The 18,332-nt window shown below is 45.1% G+C and overlaps 1 protein-coding gene and 1 long non-coding RNA gene across 2 annotated transcripts in view; one reads left to right on the top strand and one right to left on the bottom strand.

Moving 5' to 3' along the window:
- Syt16 (synaptotagmin 16) overlaps positions 1-11,011 on the bottom strand; it is a 280,465-nt gene extending 269,454 nt beyond the window's left edge. The window contains 1 exon segment of the mRNA XM_052739585.1: positions 10,884-11,011. Within this exon segment, the coding sequence (XP_052595545.1) occupies positions 10,884-10,896 (13 nt within the window). The 5' untranslated portion in view covers positions 10,897-11,011.
- Positions 11,012-11,030: 19 nt separating this feature from the next.
- LOC128111220 (uncharacterized) lies at positions 11,031-11,537 on the top strand. Its single transcript, XR_008218539.1, has 2 exons — positions 11,031-11,183; positions 11,272-11,537. It is a non-coding gene; the product is annotated as an uncharacterized LOC128111220 (long non-coding RNA).
- The last annotated feature ends 6,795 nt before the right edge of the window (positions 11,538-18,332 follow it).

The following is an 18,332-nucleotide window of genomic DNA, read 5'->3' on the forward strand; positions in this document are numbered from 1 at the left end:
ATATATATATATGTATATATATATATATATATATACATATATATATGTATATATATATATTACTTATGATGTAATTGTTGAGTTTTATTTGTTAATCTTTACCATGTTTTAAATTAAAACAGAGAAGCTGTAAAATGGAAAAAAGCCTAAGTATACACTGTACCAGCTGTTGGAAAGAGCGTCAACATTTATGTCCCCTGTAGTGCACTCTTGGATGAAGAAGTGAGAAGAGAAATCCAACCTTATTACTATTAAAATTACTTTGTCATCACAGACCATTGAAACATCTTGGGGACCACAACATCAGTTCCCTGGGGGTCCAAGATCTACCTGAGGTGGTAGTGCCTCCCAGTAGACACATAAATGAATTTGGTGAGTATTTAAGTAGCCATCCTATGTAGACCAGCATGTTTATTGTTTTTAAAAAAAATGATAAAATTGAAGAAGTCTCTCTAAAGGTAGCTATTTCCCTCAAGGATCAGATAAGTAAGAGTAAAGTCCAAAAAGGAGTTCACACTTGGAGGTATGGAATGATTTGCAAAAGCTTCTGGATGAGAGTTGGCAAAGATGTCCAAAGGAAAATGTGTAGCAGGAACCTGAGCCAGGTAATGGTGTGAACACTGGAAGGTCAGAGAAGCAGAACAAGCCACAGCTAACCTCACCTGGCCAACTTCTCAGCTAGTCTTGTTTCCTCAGACTGGAAGCTTCTGTGTCCTCATCCCAGTGGCTCTCAGCTGAACTGCTGCTCGAAAGCCTGAAGCTTAACCAGCCAAATGCTTCTAGTTTCTGGTCTTCACACCTTATATATCTTTCTGCCTTCAGCCATCACTCCCTGGGATTAAAGGCTCGCTTTCTGGGACTAAAGGCATGAGTCACCATGCTTAGCTGTATCCTTGAACAGATGGATTTCTGCCTCTGGAATGCTAGGATTAAAGGCGTGTGCTACCACTGACTATCCTAAGTATCTAGTGGCTTTTCTGTTCTCTGACCCCAGATAAGTTTATTAGGGTACACAATATTTTGGGGAACACAATATCACCACAAAAATGGGATGTGATTTGGGCTACAGTGGAGGAGAAGGGCCTTTGTAAACATATTAACGTCAATCTCCTCCCTTTCTATTCATTTAGTGTAAGCCAACTTACTGTTTAAATGTTTTTCTCCAAGGTCTAACTCAATTTTTAATGAGTAGGATACTCTGACCTTGATCACAAGCAGCTACTGAAGACGGCTGCCTCTCTTTTACTACAGAGCAGCTTTCAAGCGATCATAGTCAAAATCAAGGTTTTTTTCAGTGTTTTGTGCAGGGCAATACCAATCAGTTTTCACTCCCCAGACTCTTAAAAGTACTTTCATCTTCTAAACTCAAAGTCGATCATTTAAAAGAAGTCAATCAGCTGGGTGGACTGGTGTGGGTAGTATAGCAGAAGAGTGTTTACCTAACTCCTGGGAAGCCCTGGGTTCAAACACCACAGCTGCCTCCACCTTCACTACCACCACTAATTGTTTACAAAAGATTTTGATCAGCACTATGCTGTCATCCAGAGGTGTCATGAAATAGTCCGGGACTGGCTGATGTCTAGATCTCTGTCACCTTCTTAGGAAATCAAGAACAATAACCTGACATGAATAAAGTAATTAAGTGCATACAACATATACACATAGAACCTCAAAACTTTTAGAGCCAATGAGATGGCTTAGTAAAGTAAATGTGCTTGCTCTCAAGCCTGATGACCTGAGTTCAATCCCCAGGCCCCACACAATGGAAAGAGAACTAACTCCAAAAAGTTGTCCTCTGGCCTCAATCTGTGTGCCACAGCATGCGCATGCACACATAAACATGTGTACCCGCGCAATAAATAAATTCAATGAGAATAGTTTAAACTTCAAGTAATATCCTGTCCCCTCCAAAAGACCTCACACATTGGCAAGGCACCTTGGCATCCATCAGCCCCAAGAGAAGGAAAATGTCTTTGACCAAAGCAATCAGTTCAGACTTTAGCAGCCTGTGTCTTCTATCGCTCAGAGTCATGCCTATATAGGGCTTGCTTTCAGCAAGAAACTACCAAAGAGATGAGGAGATGTCAATACTGTGACTCTATTACGTAAAACTTTATCATCCATCTTCTAAGAAACTTTCCTTTGTGGGCCATGGACATGTGTGCGCCGTGTGTGCATGCATGTGCATGCGTGTGCACATGCAAATGTGTGTGAATGCGTATGTGGTCCACAGGCCAGAGGCTGATGCCAATTGTCTTCCTCAATTATCCACCACCTTAATTTTTGAAACAAGGTCTCTCACTGAACCTGAATCTCCCCTCACTGGGCTAACCTGGCTGGCCAGAAAACCTGAGGGATCATCCTCGTCTCTGCCTCCCCAGAACTGGAATTACAGGTGCTCACCATCACGCCCAGATTTTTACATAGGTACTAGGGATCCAAACTGCATGTTTATGAAGCAACTTTACTAAGTGAGACATCTCCCCAACACTCCTCCACTTGCTTATTGAATGAAATAAACGGCTTTCCTTTAGGAAGAGTCACATAGAAAGGATCTGAGGGTGGCCTCAATATCCAGTAAGAAACTGAAGCCTTCAGTCCCTCGGCCTATGGTCTGAATCCTGCCAATTTCTTTCTTTTTTTTCTTTTCTTTTTTTTTTTTTTTTTTTTTTTTTTTTTTTGGCTTTTTGGAGACAAGGTTTCTCTGTGTAGCCCTGGCTGTCCTGGAACTCACTCTGTAGACCAGGCTGGCCTCACACTCACTGAGATCCACCTGTCTCTGCCTCCCGAGTGCTGGGATTAAAGGTGTGCGTCACCACCATCCGGCTGCAGTTTCTTATATCAGAAGCGGATCCTTCCCCGGAGAGTCTCCATGTGAAAACCCAGCCCTAGCTGACACCCTGACTACAGCCTAGCCGGATGCTGACCTACAGAGCTGTGAGCTGACAAATCTGCTACTTTAAGTTGCTATGTTTGTGGAAATTCTTTATACGACACTAGGTAACAAACTCAATGGAAGCACAAAGAAAACTAACAATGTAGAAAAGCATTATTTTTATTTGAATTATCGCCACTAAAATTTAAAAGTTGATTTTCATGCTAATTGATCAATGATGAAACATCGCAATGTCCTTTTAAACAGTGCAGGGCGGGGGGGTGGGGGGCAGTTCTCCACACTGCTCACTATGGAGAGTCAGAGGATGGCTGGCCGGAGGTGACCTAGCTACTGGCACTCTACAAGCTGAAAAGATAGTCCACACATATCTACCAAAACACAAAGGAATCACAAAACCAAAGAAGAAAGCAGACTGGAAAGACTGAGTCCAAGCAAAGACAGAGAGAGAGAGGGAGAGAGACTAGGAATGTGAAAACAAGGCCCGCCACAGCCACATTCTAAGGAGAGATGGATTTCTCTCTGAAGCAAGATCTAGAGGGACAAGGTCAGAACCAGTGGAGGCATCCAGCAGATAAGGCCATATGAGTACATTCTAGAAGACACAACTTTGAAATGTTTAACAACAGGACAATTAACAGTTCCGCATGCCTACCAACATCCTTGGAGGGGCTCTTAGGAAACTTCAGGGACAGATGGTATGGAATTAAGGAGGTACCCTGAAGCAGAACCCATCCAGTCCTGCAGTACCCATCAGTTACACCCAAAAGAAGGCTAGGACCTAAGTCCAAAGAGATCACCATCTTCAAATCATCATAAAAGTTTCCAGAACTTGTGGATCCTCTCAGTCCAGCACTCAACTCTCCCAAGGTCACTAGCATCTGTGTTCATCAGCACATGCACCATAAGTGCACACACACTACAAGCACACTTACACAAAACAACTGACATGGGAGAAGAAAACTCTATGATTAATGCTTCTATTTAAAATCTAGAGCTCGGCACCTTGCGTGGTTTGTTCTAGAGTCTTACATTTCTGAACAGAACATTTGGTCTTCATTTTATATTCCTCACAATAATAGAATTAATCACTTGGTACCCTATTTCTGGATTGTTATTGTGAAATTAGCTATAAGCTATGGGAAGCATCTTGTAGGAAGGAAAAGAATAGATATTTATTTAACACCTACTATGTGACAGGAGCTTTGCATCATCTCATTTGCTTCTTGAAGCTCCCAGGAGTGGAGTAAGCAAGGTCCTCTAGGGAGGTAATTTACCTGAAATCATCAAGCCATTGAGTGTCAAGGCCAGAGTTCATAGCTCAGGCACCTCTGAAACCAAGCAGTGGCTCCCCCACACACACACTCCCACTGCAACACATCAGTTATCCAGGCCTCTAAGATGCCTAAATTACATTATCTGAAAACCCAGGCATGATTGGTAGATTATGTTTAGAGTGTTCTCTTGACATAAACCAGGGGAATTTTCATGGAGATTGGATAAAATCCTTTTATGAATCTTAACCTCCACTCCACTGTGAGTCAAACTACAGTGTGTGACTTAGTGCATTCCTAAAATTAGAATCCAAAGAATATCACACTCTGACAATATGAAAATCTTGCTGCTAAAAAAACTAGAAATTGATAGTCAATTTTAAAAAGAGATCTGTCTTCTAAAGGGATGGCATCCATTCACAACTGTAAACTCCCAAACATGAGATGTGCAGCATCCTTAATAGGAAGGGAACCATGCAGAACTTCATAGTGTTTCAGACACCCTCATCCACTAGAACATCAGTTCTCACGATCCTTTTGAAGACTGAACGACCCTTTCACAGGGGTCGCCTAAGACCATTGGAAAACACAGATATTTACATTATGATTCATAACAGTAGCAAAATTACAGTTATGAAGTAGCAACAAAAATAATTTTATGGTTGGGGGTCACCGCCACAGGAGGAACTGTATTAAAGGGTCACAGCATTGGGAAGACTGAAAACCACTTCACTAAAAGGAGCTGTCACCATCCAGTTTTATTGTATTGTATAGATAGGCATAGGGAGATTCCAGGGGTAAATGGAATCTCGGGCATGTGTTTATCAACACACGAAGCTAAACAGCAGTCAGTGACAAAATGACATCGAATGACCTATGAGTAGATGTCATGCGAACCCACCGTACTCAGGAAGAGGCCTACTCCTCCCGAGAAAGCTGGCCCATTGCTGTGACGAAAATTTAGGACAAATTCTATATGTATTTAGGGAGTCAAGTCAGTCATGAGAAAGTATCAGTGTGTGTACCAATTCAAAATGCCAAGCAGAAATTAAAACAAGTGGGATTCAACTCGAATAGTATGAAAAAGTGTATATTCAGATTTAATTCCCAGGATGCTTTATTAATATGACATCAACTGGATTAATCAGCTCAGGATACAGTTTCCACGCCTTCTTTATGTTTTCTTCCGGAATTTCATTCTTGGTTTTAAAAGCAGAAGTGGGAGTTTGGAAAACAAGACAAGAAACAGGAACTTCTCAGATCTTTTCTTCCACGCTGCTGATAACGATGCTGAAACCTGAACACAACCCATGAATGTCACGCCAATGCACTCCCCGGACCTCTTGTTGCAAGTACATGACACAGAGCACACCTAACGGCCATCTTACTGAAATGATAAACCCAACACAGGAAGGAAGTGGGCATGCAGGTGCACTAAAGCCTCGACAGCTAATGTAACCACATCTGGACTTACTTCAAAACACCTGTATTAAATAAGGAGCGCAACAGTGGATGTAACAAGATACTTGTTAAAGCTGGGGCACTCGGGTACATGGGGGTCCATTATATTTCAGTGCATATAACATTTTCCGCAATAAAGAGCTAACATTATTGTGTCATTCCAAATTTAGGAGTCCATAACTGTGAGTCTTTCAAAAATTAAACTCTAAAATACTAGTCCAGAATGACTAGAATACAAATCGACATCCCAAAAACTTACAAATTGCAGGAACAAAACAAGGAACCGCTAGACTTATGGGTTGACACCTTGCTACATCTGTCTTAGCCCTTTCTTGTTCTTATGACTTCATAGACTTATAAACATATACACGCATATACATTTGTGTTTCCCTAATGAATTTGAGATTTAGTTGCAGATATATGCTCCCTCTTCCTAACTACTTCAATTTTCCCTAATAAGAAATACATTCCTGCCGGGCGGTGGTGGCGCACGCCTTTAATCCCAGCACTCGGGAGGCAGAGCCAGGCGGATCTATGTGAGTTCAAGGCCAGCCTGGACTACCAAGTGAGTTCCAGGAAAGGCGCAAAGCTACACAGAGAAACCCTGTCTCGAAAAAAAAAAAAAAAAAAAAAAAAAAAAAAGAAATACATTCCATTTTTTTAATGCAATGAAAATATAAAATTTGTGAAATTTGACACTGATGCTATTTATCTCATATATTAACGCAATCCATCTTCAAACTTCCCCAGTGATCACAACGCTGTCCTCTACAGCACTGCTCTTCCTGATCCAGGGTTTAATCTCAAATCCTCCATTGCCCTGCCTGTCTCTTTAGTATGGATAAAAGCTTCAGCTGCCTCCCATGACATTAACATTTTCAAAACATGCTGCACTTAGGGTTTACCTGGTGTCTTCCCCTGATTAGAATTGGGTTGCGAGTGATGTCACCTCACTTCCTCAGTGCTTCCAATCAGGGTATCAGCTTCTAGCAATTCTTTATTTAAGATGATGTAGCCCAGGCTTCTCCACTACAAAACTACCATTGTACCATTGACCCTTTTTTTTTTTTTTTTTTTTTTTTTTTTTTTTTTTTTTTTTACAATTAATGAGAAATCTGTGGGGAAATTCTTTAAGAATTTCAGATTCTGTTTGTCTTACTTAAGGTTTCTATTGCTGTGATGAAACAACATGACCAAAAGCAAGTTTGGAGAGAAAAGGATTTATTTGGCTTACACTTCCATATCACTGTTCATCATCAAAAGAAGTCAGGACAGGAACTCAAACAGAGTAGGAACCTGGAGGCAGGAGCTGATGCAGAGGCCATGGAGGGGTGCTGTTTCCTGGTTTGGTCATAGCTTGCCCAATCTGCTCTCTTATAGAACCCAGGACCAACTCAGGAGTATCCTACACACAATGGGCCAGGCCCTCCCACATCAGTCACTAACTAGGAATATGCCCTACAGCCTGATCTTACCAAGGCACTGTCTCAGTTGGGGTTTCGTCCTCTCAGACGACTCTAGCTAGTGTCAAGTTGATATAAAACTAGCAGCACACTGCTCCTCTTCAGCTTCTTACACACTAATTCAGGAACCATAGGTGGGTGAATCTTGCTTGAACTGATTATTGGTGGTGTTTGTTAGGACATGGGAGTAAAAGAAGCTGCAGGTTGCTGGGAGGAAGTGGAAGGGAAGGTGGAGCTACTGGGAGGAAGTGGAAGGGAAGGTGGAGCTACTGGGAGGAAGTGGAAGGGAAGGTGGAGCTACTGGGAGGAAGTGGAAGGGAAGGTGGAGCTACTGGGAGGAAGTGGAAGGGAAGGTGGAGCTACTGGGAGGAAGTGGAAGATAAAGAGTGACTACTGGGAGGAAGTGGAAGGGACGGTGGAGCTACTGGGAGGAAGTGGAAGGGAAGGAGTGGTTACTGGGAGGAAGTAGAAGGGAAGGAGTGGTTACTGAGAGGAAGTGGAAGGGAAGGAGTGGTTACTGAGAGGAAGTGGAAGGGAAGGAGTGACTACTAGGAGGAAGTGGAAGGGAAGGAGTGGCTACTGGGAGGAAGTGGAAGATAAAGAGTGACTACTGGGAGGAAGTGGAAGGGACGGTGGAGCTACTGGGAGGAAGTGGAAGGGAAGGAGTGGTTACTGGGAGGAAGTAGAAGGGAAGGAGTGGTTACTGAGAGGAAGTGGAAGGGAAGGAGTGACTACTAGGAGGAAGTGGAAGGGAAGGAGTGGTTACTGGGAGGAAGTGGAAGGGAAGGAGTGGCTACTGGGAGGAAGTGGAAGGGAAGGAGTGGCTACTGGGAGGAAGTGGAAGGGAAGGAGTGGTTACTGGGAGGAAGTGGAAAGGAAGGAGTGGCTACTGGGAGGAAGTAGAAGGGAAGGAGTGGCTACTGGGAGGAAGTGGAAGGGAAGGAGTGGCTACTGGTGGAGCTTGCCTATGGGTTAGCCGCAATCAGCTTCTGAACGGACCAGGCAAAAATGACTCGAAATCATCCATGCAGTAGACCAAGAACGACCAAAAGAGACCAGAAGGATTCCTTAAGATACAAAATACTTATCAGCAACATCTCTAGAGACCCAGCAACTCAAAAATTGCCCAAGATTAATGGGGCATAATTCAGTTAGCTATTTCCGACAATTCAAAACATGCCCACTGTCCCTGAGAATTGATGCTTTTTCTTTTTAGACTATTTTATTTGTCCTTTGAAAAATTCATATTTTATACAATGCTTCTTGTGTGATTTTTTCCTTTTTTAGAATATTTATTTTTAAAAATTATGTGTGTGCATGTATGTGTCTGTGAGGAAGTTTTTGCGGATGACTGAAGGTACCCTCAGAGACCAGAAGAGGGCATGGGACACCCTGAAACTGGAGTTACAGATGACTGTCAGTGGCCCAACATGTATACTGGAAACTGAACTTGGGTCCTTGGGAAGAGAAGTATGCACTCTTAACTGAAGAGCCATCTCTGTAGCCCCTTGAGAAAATTTATTCTTAAAAGCACAGACATGAACACGCACCCATACAAATGCACTTCCAAAAAAATTCAGGCCACAGTGATTCAAACGTGAAGACCCATAATAAAAAGTATTAATAATTCAACAAATGCCATAAAGGAAAAAAAAAACAAGATAAACACCTCACTCTCAAACACAAAATTCTCTGGAACACCCATTACCTCAAACACAGCTCTGAATACCACCGCTTACAAAACAGACTTAGCGGCTTAACCATTTCATAACAACTTACTGGGAACCAGCTGAGGCTCCAACTTCTCTGCACCTCTGGAAACTGCCCTTCAAACTCTGAGCTAGCTGGACACAAGGGCATTCTCTCTGGGTCACATTCTTTTTGTTTTTGAGACTGTTTTCCAGGCAACTGTTTTTTAAACATCTCTGTGTTGTACATATGCTCACATGCTATATTCACAGAGAAGGTCCTTCTGGATTCCTTCTAAGAATGACTAGAGTACAACAGTCTGGACTTTCCCTGGCTTTACAGCTGTTTTTTCCCCCAAAGAGAAATGTAGGGAGACGAGGAAAGTGGAATAAAAGCAATCAGCTAACACTAAGGCAGATTGTGCCCAGGCTTCATGCATCCTAGTGAGGCCATCTACTCACTACACGACGCTCCCACCTGCCTCTCACCTGCCATCCCCTTACCTGAAGACAGAACTTCCCTAACACTAGAATTTGTTAATTACCATTTACACGAGTAAGGCCATTTTCTTACTTTACTAATAAAAATCTAAACCTATCATTTCTTCCCCAAGACTCTCTCTCCCCAGATGGCTACACTTTTTGGGTATATAAGCAGAACTGAGAACAAAAAAAGGTTGATTTCTATTAGTTCATTTTATGCTGAACACCTGATCTGCCTTAGTAAAAGCATCGAGCGCACAGTGGTTTCTCCACACTGATTGGCAAATGGGATACACGAGAATTACTACACACTTGTCTGCTTCACTCTGTGTGCCCCTCACTTTAGGAGCTATCCATTGCTTAACAAGGTGTGTCAGTCCTGTCATATATGTGTGTGTGTGTGTGTGTGTGTGTGTGTGTGTGTGTGTGTGTACACACACACACACGTACACATACATATACATATACTTTTTTTTTGAGACATGGATTGTAACTTGACATCCTCCTGCCTCCGAGACTCAAGTGTTGGGATTACTGATGTGTGCCCTCACATTCAACAGCCCAATCACAGTTTTAAGGTTGAGGGCAGGGCCATAGTCCCGCTGATGATGAGTTTGGGAGACATAAAAGGCATACCTTTTAACAAAAAAGAAAGAAAGAAAGAAAGAAAGAAAGAAAGAAAGAAAGAAAGAAAGAAAGAAAGAAAGAAAGAAAGAAAGAAAGGAAAAAGAACCTCACACCCTCTGTGCTCTATCCAAGCTGTGTTCTTGGCTGGGTAAGTATTCATTTAAAAGAAAAATAATAAAATTTTGACCCTCACCATCCACCTTTGTCTCCTCTCATCTCCCAAAATTGCCTTATAAATGGCATCTGTAACCACACCATACATTCAGTGAATGAAGTCCCTACTGCGTGCCCTGTCTATTGCTGAGGACTTTAGATGCCAAATCTAAGACAAGTATGACTTGATGTTCTTCTACCCTGTGCTTCTCTTTGAGGTTCCACTGACAGGTCAAGCTCCAGCTACATGTAATTAGTTTTCTTAGCAGCAATCCTAATTTCCAAAACAACAGCAAAGACGCCAAAGATGCCAACAGCAGGCCGAGCCGGAGCTTCCCAACAATTCCAGTCTTGGATCTCAACCTTCTCCCTGCTGCACGCCCCCCTCGTTCATGGCAGCCAGACAAGGTCTCTGGCTTCAGGTCCCGGGAACAGAGCCCTCTGGGGCCACCCGGCAGGAGGAGGGCGTGCCAACCTGACTCAGAACTCCAGGAGAACCTTGAACTCACAGCGCCCCAATATTGGGCTCCCTAAAAGCTAGCTCTGGGCCTGGAGGCAGTCCACGAATGAACGGCTGCGAGGCCCAGCCCCGCTGCACCCCCTGCATCAAGTGTCCCCTCCAGCTAGGTGCCACATCCCTCCTGAGGGGCCCTCAGACCTCCTGTCCTCCCGGTCCTTCCAGGTGACGCGGGATGATGGGCATGTTGGCAAGGGCCCCCCGCTCCGAAGATGGGGTACCCGGACGCTGCTCCCGCGAGCCAGCCACAAAGGCAGGCGCGCGCGCGGGAGGAGAACTTGCCACCCCAGGCGCTTCGGCCTCCCCAGGGGGCCCCGCACTTACTGTCAGTCGCCATGGTCGCCGTCAGGGGCTGTGGGGCGGCTGCCCGCGGCTGGGGTACCCACGCCGCGCCCGGCCGCGCGCGTTCTCGGCAGGCCCCGCGCGCTCGGGAGCCCGCGACGCGCACAGATGCTCCCGCCGCGCGCCCCCGCCGCGCCGCCCCGAGCCCCGTGGTCGCCCCCGCCGGCGTCCCTCCACCCCAGCCAAGCCCGATCGGTCCTCAGCGGGGCCTGCCCTGCCCACCCCGCGGCAGCATCCCTCCCAAAGACAAAGCAGCCGGCAACCTGGCCCACTCCTCTCCAGGTACCTCGCCCGCTCCGTTCGCCTTGCTGCACACTTGTTTTCTTGTCTCGATTCCTCCAGTTCACCCAGGCCTGGTGCTTCTTTCCAGCAGGGTCGACCCTGAGCCCCAGCTGAATGGAGTAAAGCAGGGGAACAGGTGGGAGAATGTGCCAAGAATCACCCAGGTGCCTCCAGGGCTTGAGGACCGGAACTCACCAGGTGCTCCTCTCCTTCTCCTGTTTTGTTCCCAAGGTGAACATAGAGCCCTGCATGTAGTAGACTCTCAGATACCTATTAGATGAGTTAATGGATGGCTTTATAACTGGAAACCTGCGTGGATTAATGAGTGAATAAATGGCCAATTAACTAATTGGATGTAAACCGGGTGGACAACTAACTGGTGGCTAATTGCGGGCCAGACCACAGGCTTGTCAGATGACTTGTATTACAGGACCAGCTCAATGAGAAAGTCAAATGGTACTGCCTCAAGGGCCGCCGTGGTTTAAAGGGCTTTCCAAGGAGTCCACCTGTGGGCGTTGTATGCCGTACATCTTGTGGAAGGCTGGAAACCTTACCGAAGGATTCTTGCTATATTTAGGGGACAGTAGCAAATGAGAAACCACCACCACATCCTACATGGGAAAGCATCAAGTGGGTCAAACACACAGCCTCAAGTGCATGCCCAGGAAGGCATTTGTTTTTTGCAGGCACGATGCATTTGGTCCATTTAAGGCTGCTCATCCAACCCAAACAGTGAGGATGCCAGTGGGCATCATCCCAGGCATGACTGTACACCAACAAGATTCAGGAGTAAGGCAGAGTTGGAAGCAGCTGCCATTTGGCCAGGCACGCAAACGAAGGTACAGGAGAACAGCAGAGGAATCCTCTCTGACCAATCCACAGGGTACAGGGGAGGGCGTGAGCATTGTGGAGGCGAGCCACATTCACATTCTATACTGCTGACCCGGGACGTTGTTTTAATCTGTTTATAGCATATGTGATTCTCAGGCACACTTCAAGAAGCACAGACACCAGGCTTGTGTTTTAGTTATAACAACTCTCTAGAGTAGGCCGCCAAACAAACAATACAACAAAACTGTAGTAGAATATTATTTAATGTGTGTTACTTTTGTTTATGTTGCATTTGTTTAACTCTGTGAAGCTGTGTTACTGTGCCTGTCCAAAACAGCTGATGATCTAATGAGAATATATAGAGGGAGAAATCTGGGGAGAAAGAAGAGATGGAGGAGCGAAGGATCTAGGAGCCAGAAGCCAGAGAAGGAGGAGGACTCCAGGGGCCAGCCACCCACCTACACAGCAAGCCACAGAGTAAGAAACAAAGAAAGGTCTACAGGAATAGAAAAGGAAGAGCCCAGAGGGAGAAGATAGACAGGATAAGTTAAGAAAAGCTGGCTAGAAACTAAGCCAAGCTAAGGCCAGGCATTTATAATTAAGAATAAGCCTCAGCATGTGATTTATTTGGGAGCTGGGTGGCGGGCCCCCCAAAAGAGCCAAAAAACAACCAACAACACAAAACCTTGAAATAGGCAGAGTTGGGGAGAGGAAAAAGAAAAGAACATTAGAAAATAGAAGTGTGAACCTATTTGAAGCTCGAAAACCATGAAATTAAGCTATTTTGAAGGGCAAGATGGAGAGATGGGCTTGGCTCAAAGGGGTAGGACATTTATGAAGTATTTTTTTTTACTCATTAATCAAAGTGCTTTTCTAAATTATAAGGAGGGTAATGATGGCTCAAAGTCTGTATTTCACGAGTTACATGTGGGGCAGTGGAGCCAAATGTCAGCTAGGAAGGGTTAAGAAACTACTGGACTTCCAAGATGGGGAGGCCCCAAGTATGACAGTCTCTCAAAATGTTTGGCAGAAGTAAATGAAGGGAGTGTCCAGAAAGCAGGGCTGAGGTGAGGTTTATTGTTTGAGATAAATAATTGTTCTATAAAATAGATAATCCACGAATTCAAAGAAAAAAATTATATGTTTCCTATATAATCAAATTAACCTCCTGACCCAAGTGCCCATTCCACCTATTGTTAGGATGCTTGATCTCACTCACTTCAGAGTCAATTCCATGAATTCAGGTTCATCTGAGATAATTCCTTCTTCCCTAAAAGGTTACATGCAAGTTTGGGGGGTAAGCACTGGGTATCATGGGGGTGTATTGAAAGATATTATGTACCATCTGTCCTCAAGAAGACATGACTCCTGCCTCCCTCCCCCCCTCCCCCACCGCCCACTTCCAGACAGGGTCTCTCTGTGTAGCTTTGATGCCTGTCCTGGATCTCGCTCTGTAGACCAGGCTAGCCTCGAACTCACAGAGATCCAACTGGCTCTGCCTCCCGAGTAATGGAATTAAAGGTGGGCGCCACCACCACCAAATGACTCCTGTCTACAGTAGTGTCTATCACACAGCCCTAGGCTGCATTCAGTCAAAGATAGCTATGAATGTGGCCAAACACAAAATTGTAAACTGACTTAAATGTGAGATTGTATGTGTGTGTGTGTGTGTGTGTGTGTGTGTGTGTATGTGTTGTGTGTGGCATTTTTAATCTTGATTTTATAGTTCTCAAGCATGAACTTTGTAGATAATAACGTCATGTCACAGTGTCAAAATGTTGGACACACCCAGTACACCATGGAGATCCAGTCGTGGATGGACGCATTACCAGTCCATGCATGTGACAACCACTGCTCCCTGCCCTGTCACCCACCTCCAAAGTCCTCACAAGTCTGACCCTTGCTCTTTGGCTTTTCCATTGCCCTTGAGGCAAAACCCATGGCTATTCACCCATGCCATTCTGAGCAAACAGGAAAAGCTATGGAGGGTCAAGGCTCTTCTCATTGACCAGACAACTATTTCTTTTTAAAAAAACTGTTTTTATTATGCTCCTTTATTGGTGTGGGGACATGCCATAGTGTGCACGTAGAGGTCAGAGGACAATTTGTGTCTGTGGGGGGGGGAGTCATTTTTCTCCTTTAACCATGTTGGTCCCAGGGAACGAACACTGATTGCCAAGCTGGGTTACAGAGCCATTACCTGCCAAGTCATTTCTCTGGCCTGTAACAACTGTTTCTTTTTCATTTGTCACGTGGTGAAAGGACCTCTGCATAGTGGGCCAACAAATGAAATGTGTAATGTGACATGCGGTGAGTCTCAGTTTTCACAGCCTGCCTGGAAGTTTTCCACTTCCCCTGGTTCGTGGGAATAGCTCTCTCCATTCGAACCTGTCAGCTGCATGCAGCCACGGAACAGGAGCTTGCTTGAACAGTAAGAACCTTGCATCTCACAGAATGAGGAATGCAAAGGTAGTGGTCCCATAGCTGATTTAGCAACGTCAGCGAGGACTCAGCGTCTCACTATCTTCCTACTCTGCCAGCTTCGGTCATCAGTTCTGTCTTCGTGGTCACAGTGAGGCTACACATGCTAACATTCTAAAAGCAGACAGCTTAAGGGTTTTCTCCTCATCTCTCTTTCCTTTTTCTCTTTTCTTTTCTTTTCTTTTCTCCTCTTCTCTTCTCTCTCTCTCTCTCTCTCTCTCTCTCTCTCTCTCTCTCTCTCTCTCTTTCTTTCTTTCTTTCTTAAGACAAGGTCTTGATGTATAGCCCTGGCTGCCCTGGAACTCACTATATAGACCAGGCTGGCCTCAAACTCAGAGATCCTCCTGCCTCTGCTTTCCAAGTACTGGGATTAAAGGCATGCACCATCATGCCTGGTTCAGCCTCTTTCTATCAGGAGTCAAAATCATTTCAGCTGTGACAGAGGCTGGAAAGATAAGTGTCTGTTATTTTCAGCTTCTGTTGCATTCAGTGGAGTCTGCCATACGGAGAGAAACAGCAAGGAGGAAGCAGGTAGGGGATGCCATTGTCCTCTCATGCCCGCAATGGGACCTCAGCTCACTGATCTCCTGTATGATGAAGGCCATCCCTCCGGGGATCAGGAAGTCCCTCTTCTAAGGGGCTGGAAACAGACCCTTCAACATCCTGCGTTCTTGCAAATCTGTGACTTGCATTTGCCCTCAGCTTTTGAAATTAAAATCAACACTTGGGCTCTTTGTCTCTTTACAAAACTTATGACTAGGGACTGGAGAGATGGCTCCACAGCCAAGAGCAATTGTTGCTCTTCTGGAGGACCTGAGTTCAGGTCCCAGAATCTACATGGTGACTCACAACCATCTGTTCCAGAGGATCTGATACCTTCTGATGCACATATAAATGTGCAGGGGAAAAGTCATATTCAGATAAAATTAAATCAATATCTAAAAAATATTAAAAAAGAAAACAAGATTACAAATGCCAAAGTCTAGCTAGAGGTGGTGACCTACCTGGTAAATGAAATCACACAAGAATGAAAACCATAGTCGATGCTGAGCTTGGATTGTAGAGTGCTCACAAAGGGAGGAGGGGGTGGCTGGAGGGGGAAGATCCAAATTCAAGAAAACTAGGAGTGGGTGTTAGATGAAGAGGGCTGGTATGACAAGCATTGGAGAACTTCCACCCTAGAGAGAGAGGAGAGAGGGAGAGACAGACAAAGAAAGAGGAGAGAGGAGAGAAACAGAGAGACAGGGACAGAGAGACAGAAACAGAGAGACAGAGAAAGAGAGAGCAGAGAGACAGACAGAGATGAGGAGAGAGGAGAGAAACAGAGACAGAGAGAGAGAGAGGGGGGAGAAACAGAGAGAGGGAGGGAGGGAGGGAAGGAGGGAGAGGAGAAACAGAAAGAGAGAGCAGAGAGAGACAGAGACAAAGAATATGGCCAGGGAACAAAGTAAAGAGGAATATAATTAAAGGGCGGGGCAAGACCTAGCCCCCAAGGACACTCTCTATGACCTACTTCCTACAATGAGGCCCCAACACCCCAATTCTCACAGCCTCCAAATGTCATCATTTATGAATCCACGAAGTGATTAATGCACTCATTAAGTTGGAGCCCTTGTGCCATAATCATGTCTTGAAATGCTCTTTCCGATATATCCAGAACTGCACCCACACACCCACAGCAGTCCCCTCAAGCATTTCTTCATCCAATCAGCTTGAAAAGATGAACCTTGAGGAAAACTGAGCACACAGAGAAGACCAAGAACTCAAGCGAGTGAAAGGATTTTAACCTGTTTATGTTGGGAAGAAGAGACAGAAGGATAACTAGGGAAAAAATTTCTAGCCAGTCGTGAGGACTTTCCTAGAACTAGAGCCAAGGAGCAGAGGAGGCAAGGCAGCTGTTTGGGAGTAACAGAAGCACATGGCTAGTGAGTCTCAGAGGCCCCGGAATAGCCAGCCCAGAGCTTAGGGAGTCAGGAGCAGGAGAAGGGCCACAGTGGAAATGAGTAGGGGCAGAGAGAAAACTGAGGAGGCCACAACCTGAAGACCTTGAGGATGACAAGTAGGAGGACCGGCTAGCCTGGGAGAACAAGGTCAGGACAAAGGAAGGGTAGGACCAAGCATTTGTATTTAAAGTGTCCTTGCTGCCTGGCAGGGCACACACACTCTGGCTGCATAGGCAAGAGGTCCTCTTTAAGTATGAGGCCAGCCTGGTCCCCACGGTGAGTTCCAGGGCACCAACAGCTACAGAGCGAGAGCCTGTCTGTAAATCAGTATTCTTGCTAAGGTGATTTGATTAAGGCAGGGTTCTGGTTGGGGTTCACATGTCACCACACACATTGCGAGTTCAATTCAAGCAAATAGGACAGGCCTCTCTCCTATGGAAACTCTGGCCCTTGATCTACGTCCACTTCCGGTTGGCTCTCTAGCTGTAAGAAATGAGACCACTGAAGGGTGGAGGGCTGAGGTCACTGCAGAGTGACTGTTTTACAGCTATTGATGATTGGAAATCGCTACCACCTGTGTGTTACAGTTTGCGGAAAAGAAAGCTATTTTATATATGATTTGTATATGGTGCCTGTTAGCTACCAACATTTTATCAGGCACAGGAAGAGAACAAGGTTTGACTATTTCTTGTCTAAGAATTTACTTTTGGGAACTGGCGAGATGGCTCACTGAGTTAAAAGCGCTGGCTGCCTCCTCTAAAGGACCAGGGTTCAATTCCCAGCACCCACATGGCAACTAAACCATCTGCAACTCCAGTTCCAGAGGCTCCTGCGCCCTCTTCTGGTCTCCATAGGCACTACACACATGTGGCACACAGACATACATGCAGGTAAAAAAAAAAAAAAAACATGTAAAACACTTTTTTAAAAGAATTTACTTTTAACTTTCATTAGATGGCTTCATCTCTTTGCAATGGTGTCTAAGTCACCAAACTCAAACATTTCATATTGTGCAATTATGACAGATTGTGGTAACTAAAGCACATTTTTTAAAATATACCCATTAGGTAATAAATACCATTATGTCCTAGTTTAACCCTAGGGAATGGATAGGGACTAATACGTTTGAATTTCTATCTACATGAAAGGGCCTGGGTACAGTTTCCTAAAACTAGGAAACCTCAGGGTCATGGTTGTCTGTCTTCTGATCCAAAATGTCTCTTAGCTGCCAAACCTGTCAGGAAAGCATGTTTTTTGGTTTGTTTGGGTTTTTGGGGGGGGAGGGGGGAGGTTTCAAGACTTTAATCCCAGCTTTAATCCCAGCACTCGGAAGGCAGAGGCAGGCAGATCTCTGAGTTTGGAGGCCAGCCTGGTCTACAGAGTGAGTTCCAGGACAGGCTCCAAAAGCTACACAGAGAAACACACACACACACACACACACACACACACACACACACACACACACACACACACAAACACACAAAGAATCAGCATGCTCACAGAGGACAAGAACTGCATTCTAATGAGTCTGTTTTTCCAAAGGCAATCCCAGGCCAGCTTTCCCCAAGTATGTACCTCTGACCACCTGGTCCAGTCACCTGGAAAGTTTTGTAAAAATGCAGATTCCTAGACTGCAAACATCTCAGACATACTGGCCTGTGGTAGCCCATTTTCAGGTTCCTGATGGCTTTACCCAGCAGGTCTGCGTAGAGAGAATGATTGGACCACAGGCCTGAGTGCAGGTGTCTGAAATGGTCTGCACTTGGCTGTGCTGGGTGGAGGTCTTTTGCTCCACCACTTGGCATTTCTATAAATACCCTAGGGCAGAGACAGTCAGATGCTCCGGCCAGGGCCTGGTGGAATAGGTTCCAGGCCCTCTCGAGGCTATCCTGTA

This window comes from Peromyscus californicus, unplaced genomic scaffold (genome assembly GCF_007827085.1).
Source record: "Peromyscus californicus insignis strain IS unplaced genomic scaffold, ASM782708v3 Scaffold_15__1_contigs__length_86483966, whole genome shotgun sequence".
Classification (NCBI taxonomy): Eukaryota; Metazoa; Chordata; class Mammalia; order Rodentia; family Cricetidae; genus Peromyscus; species Peromyscus californicus.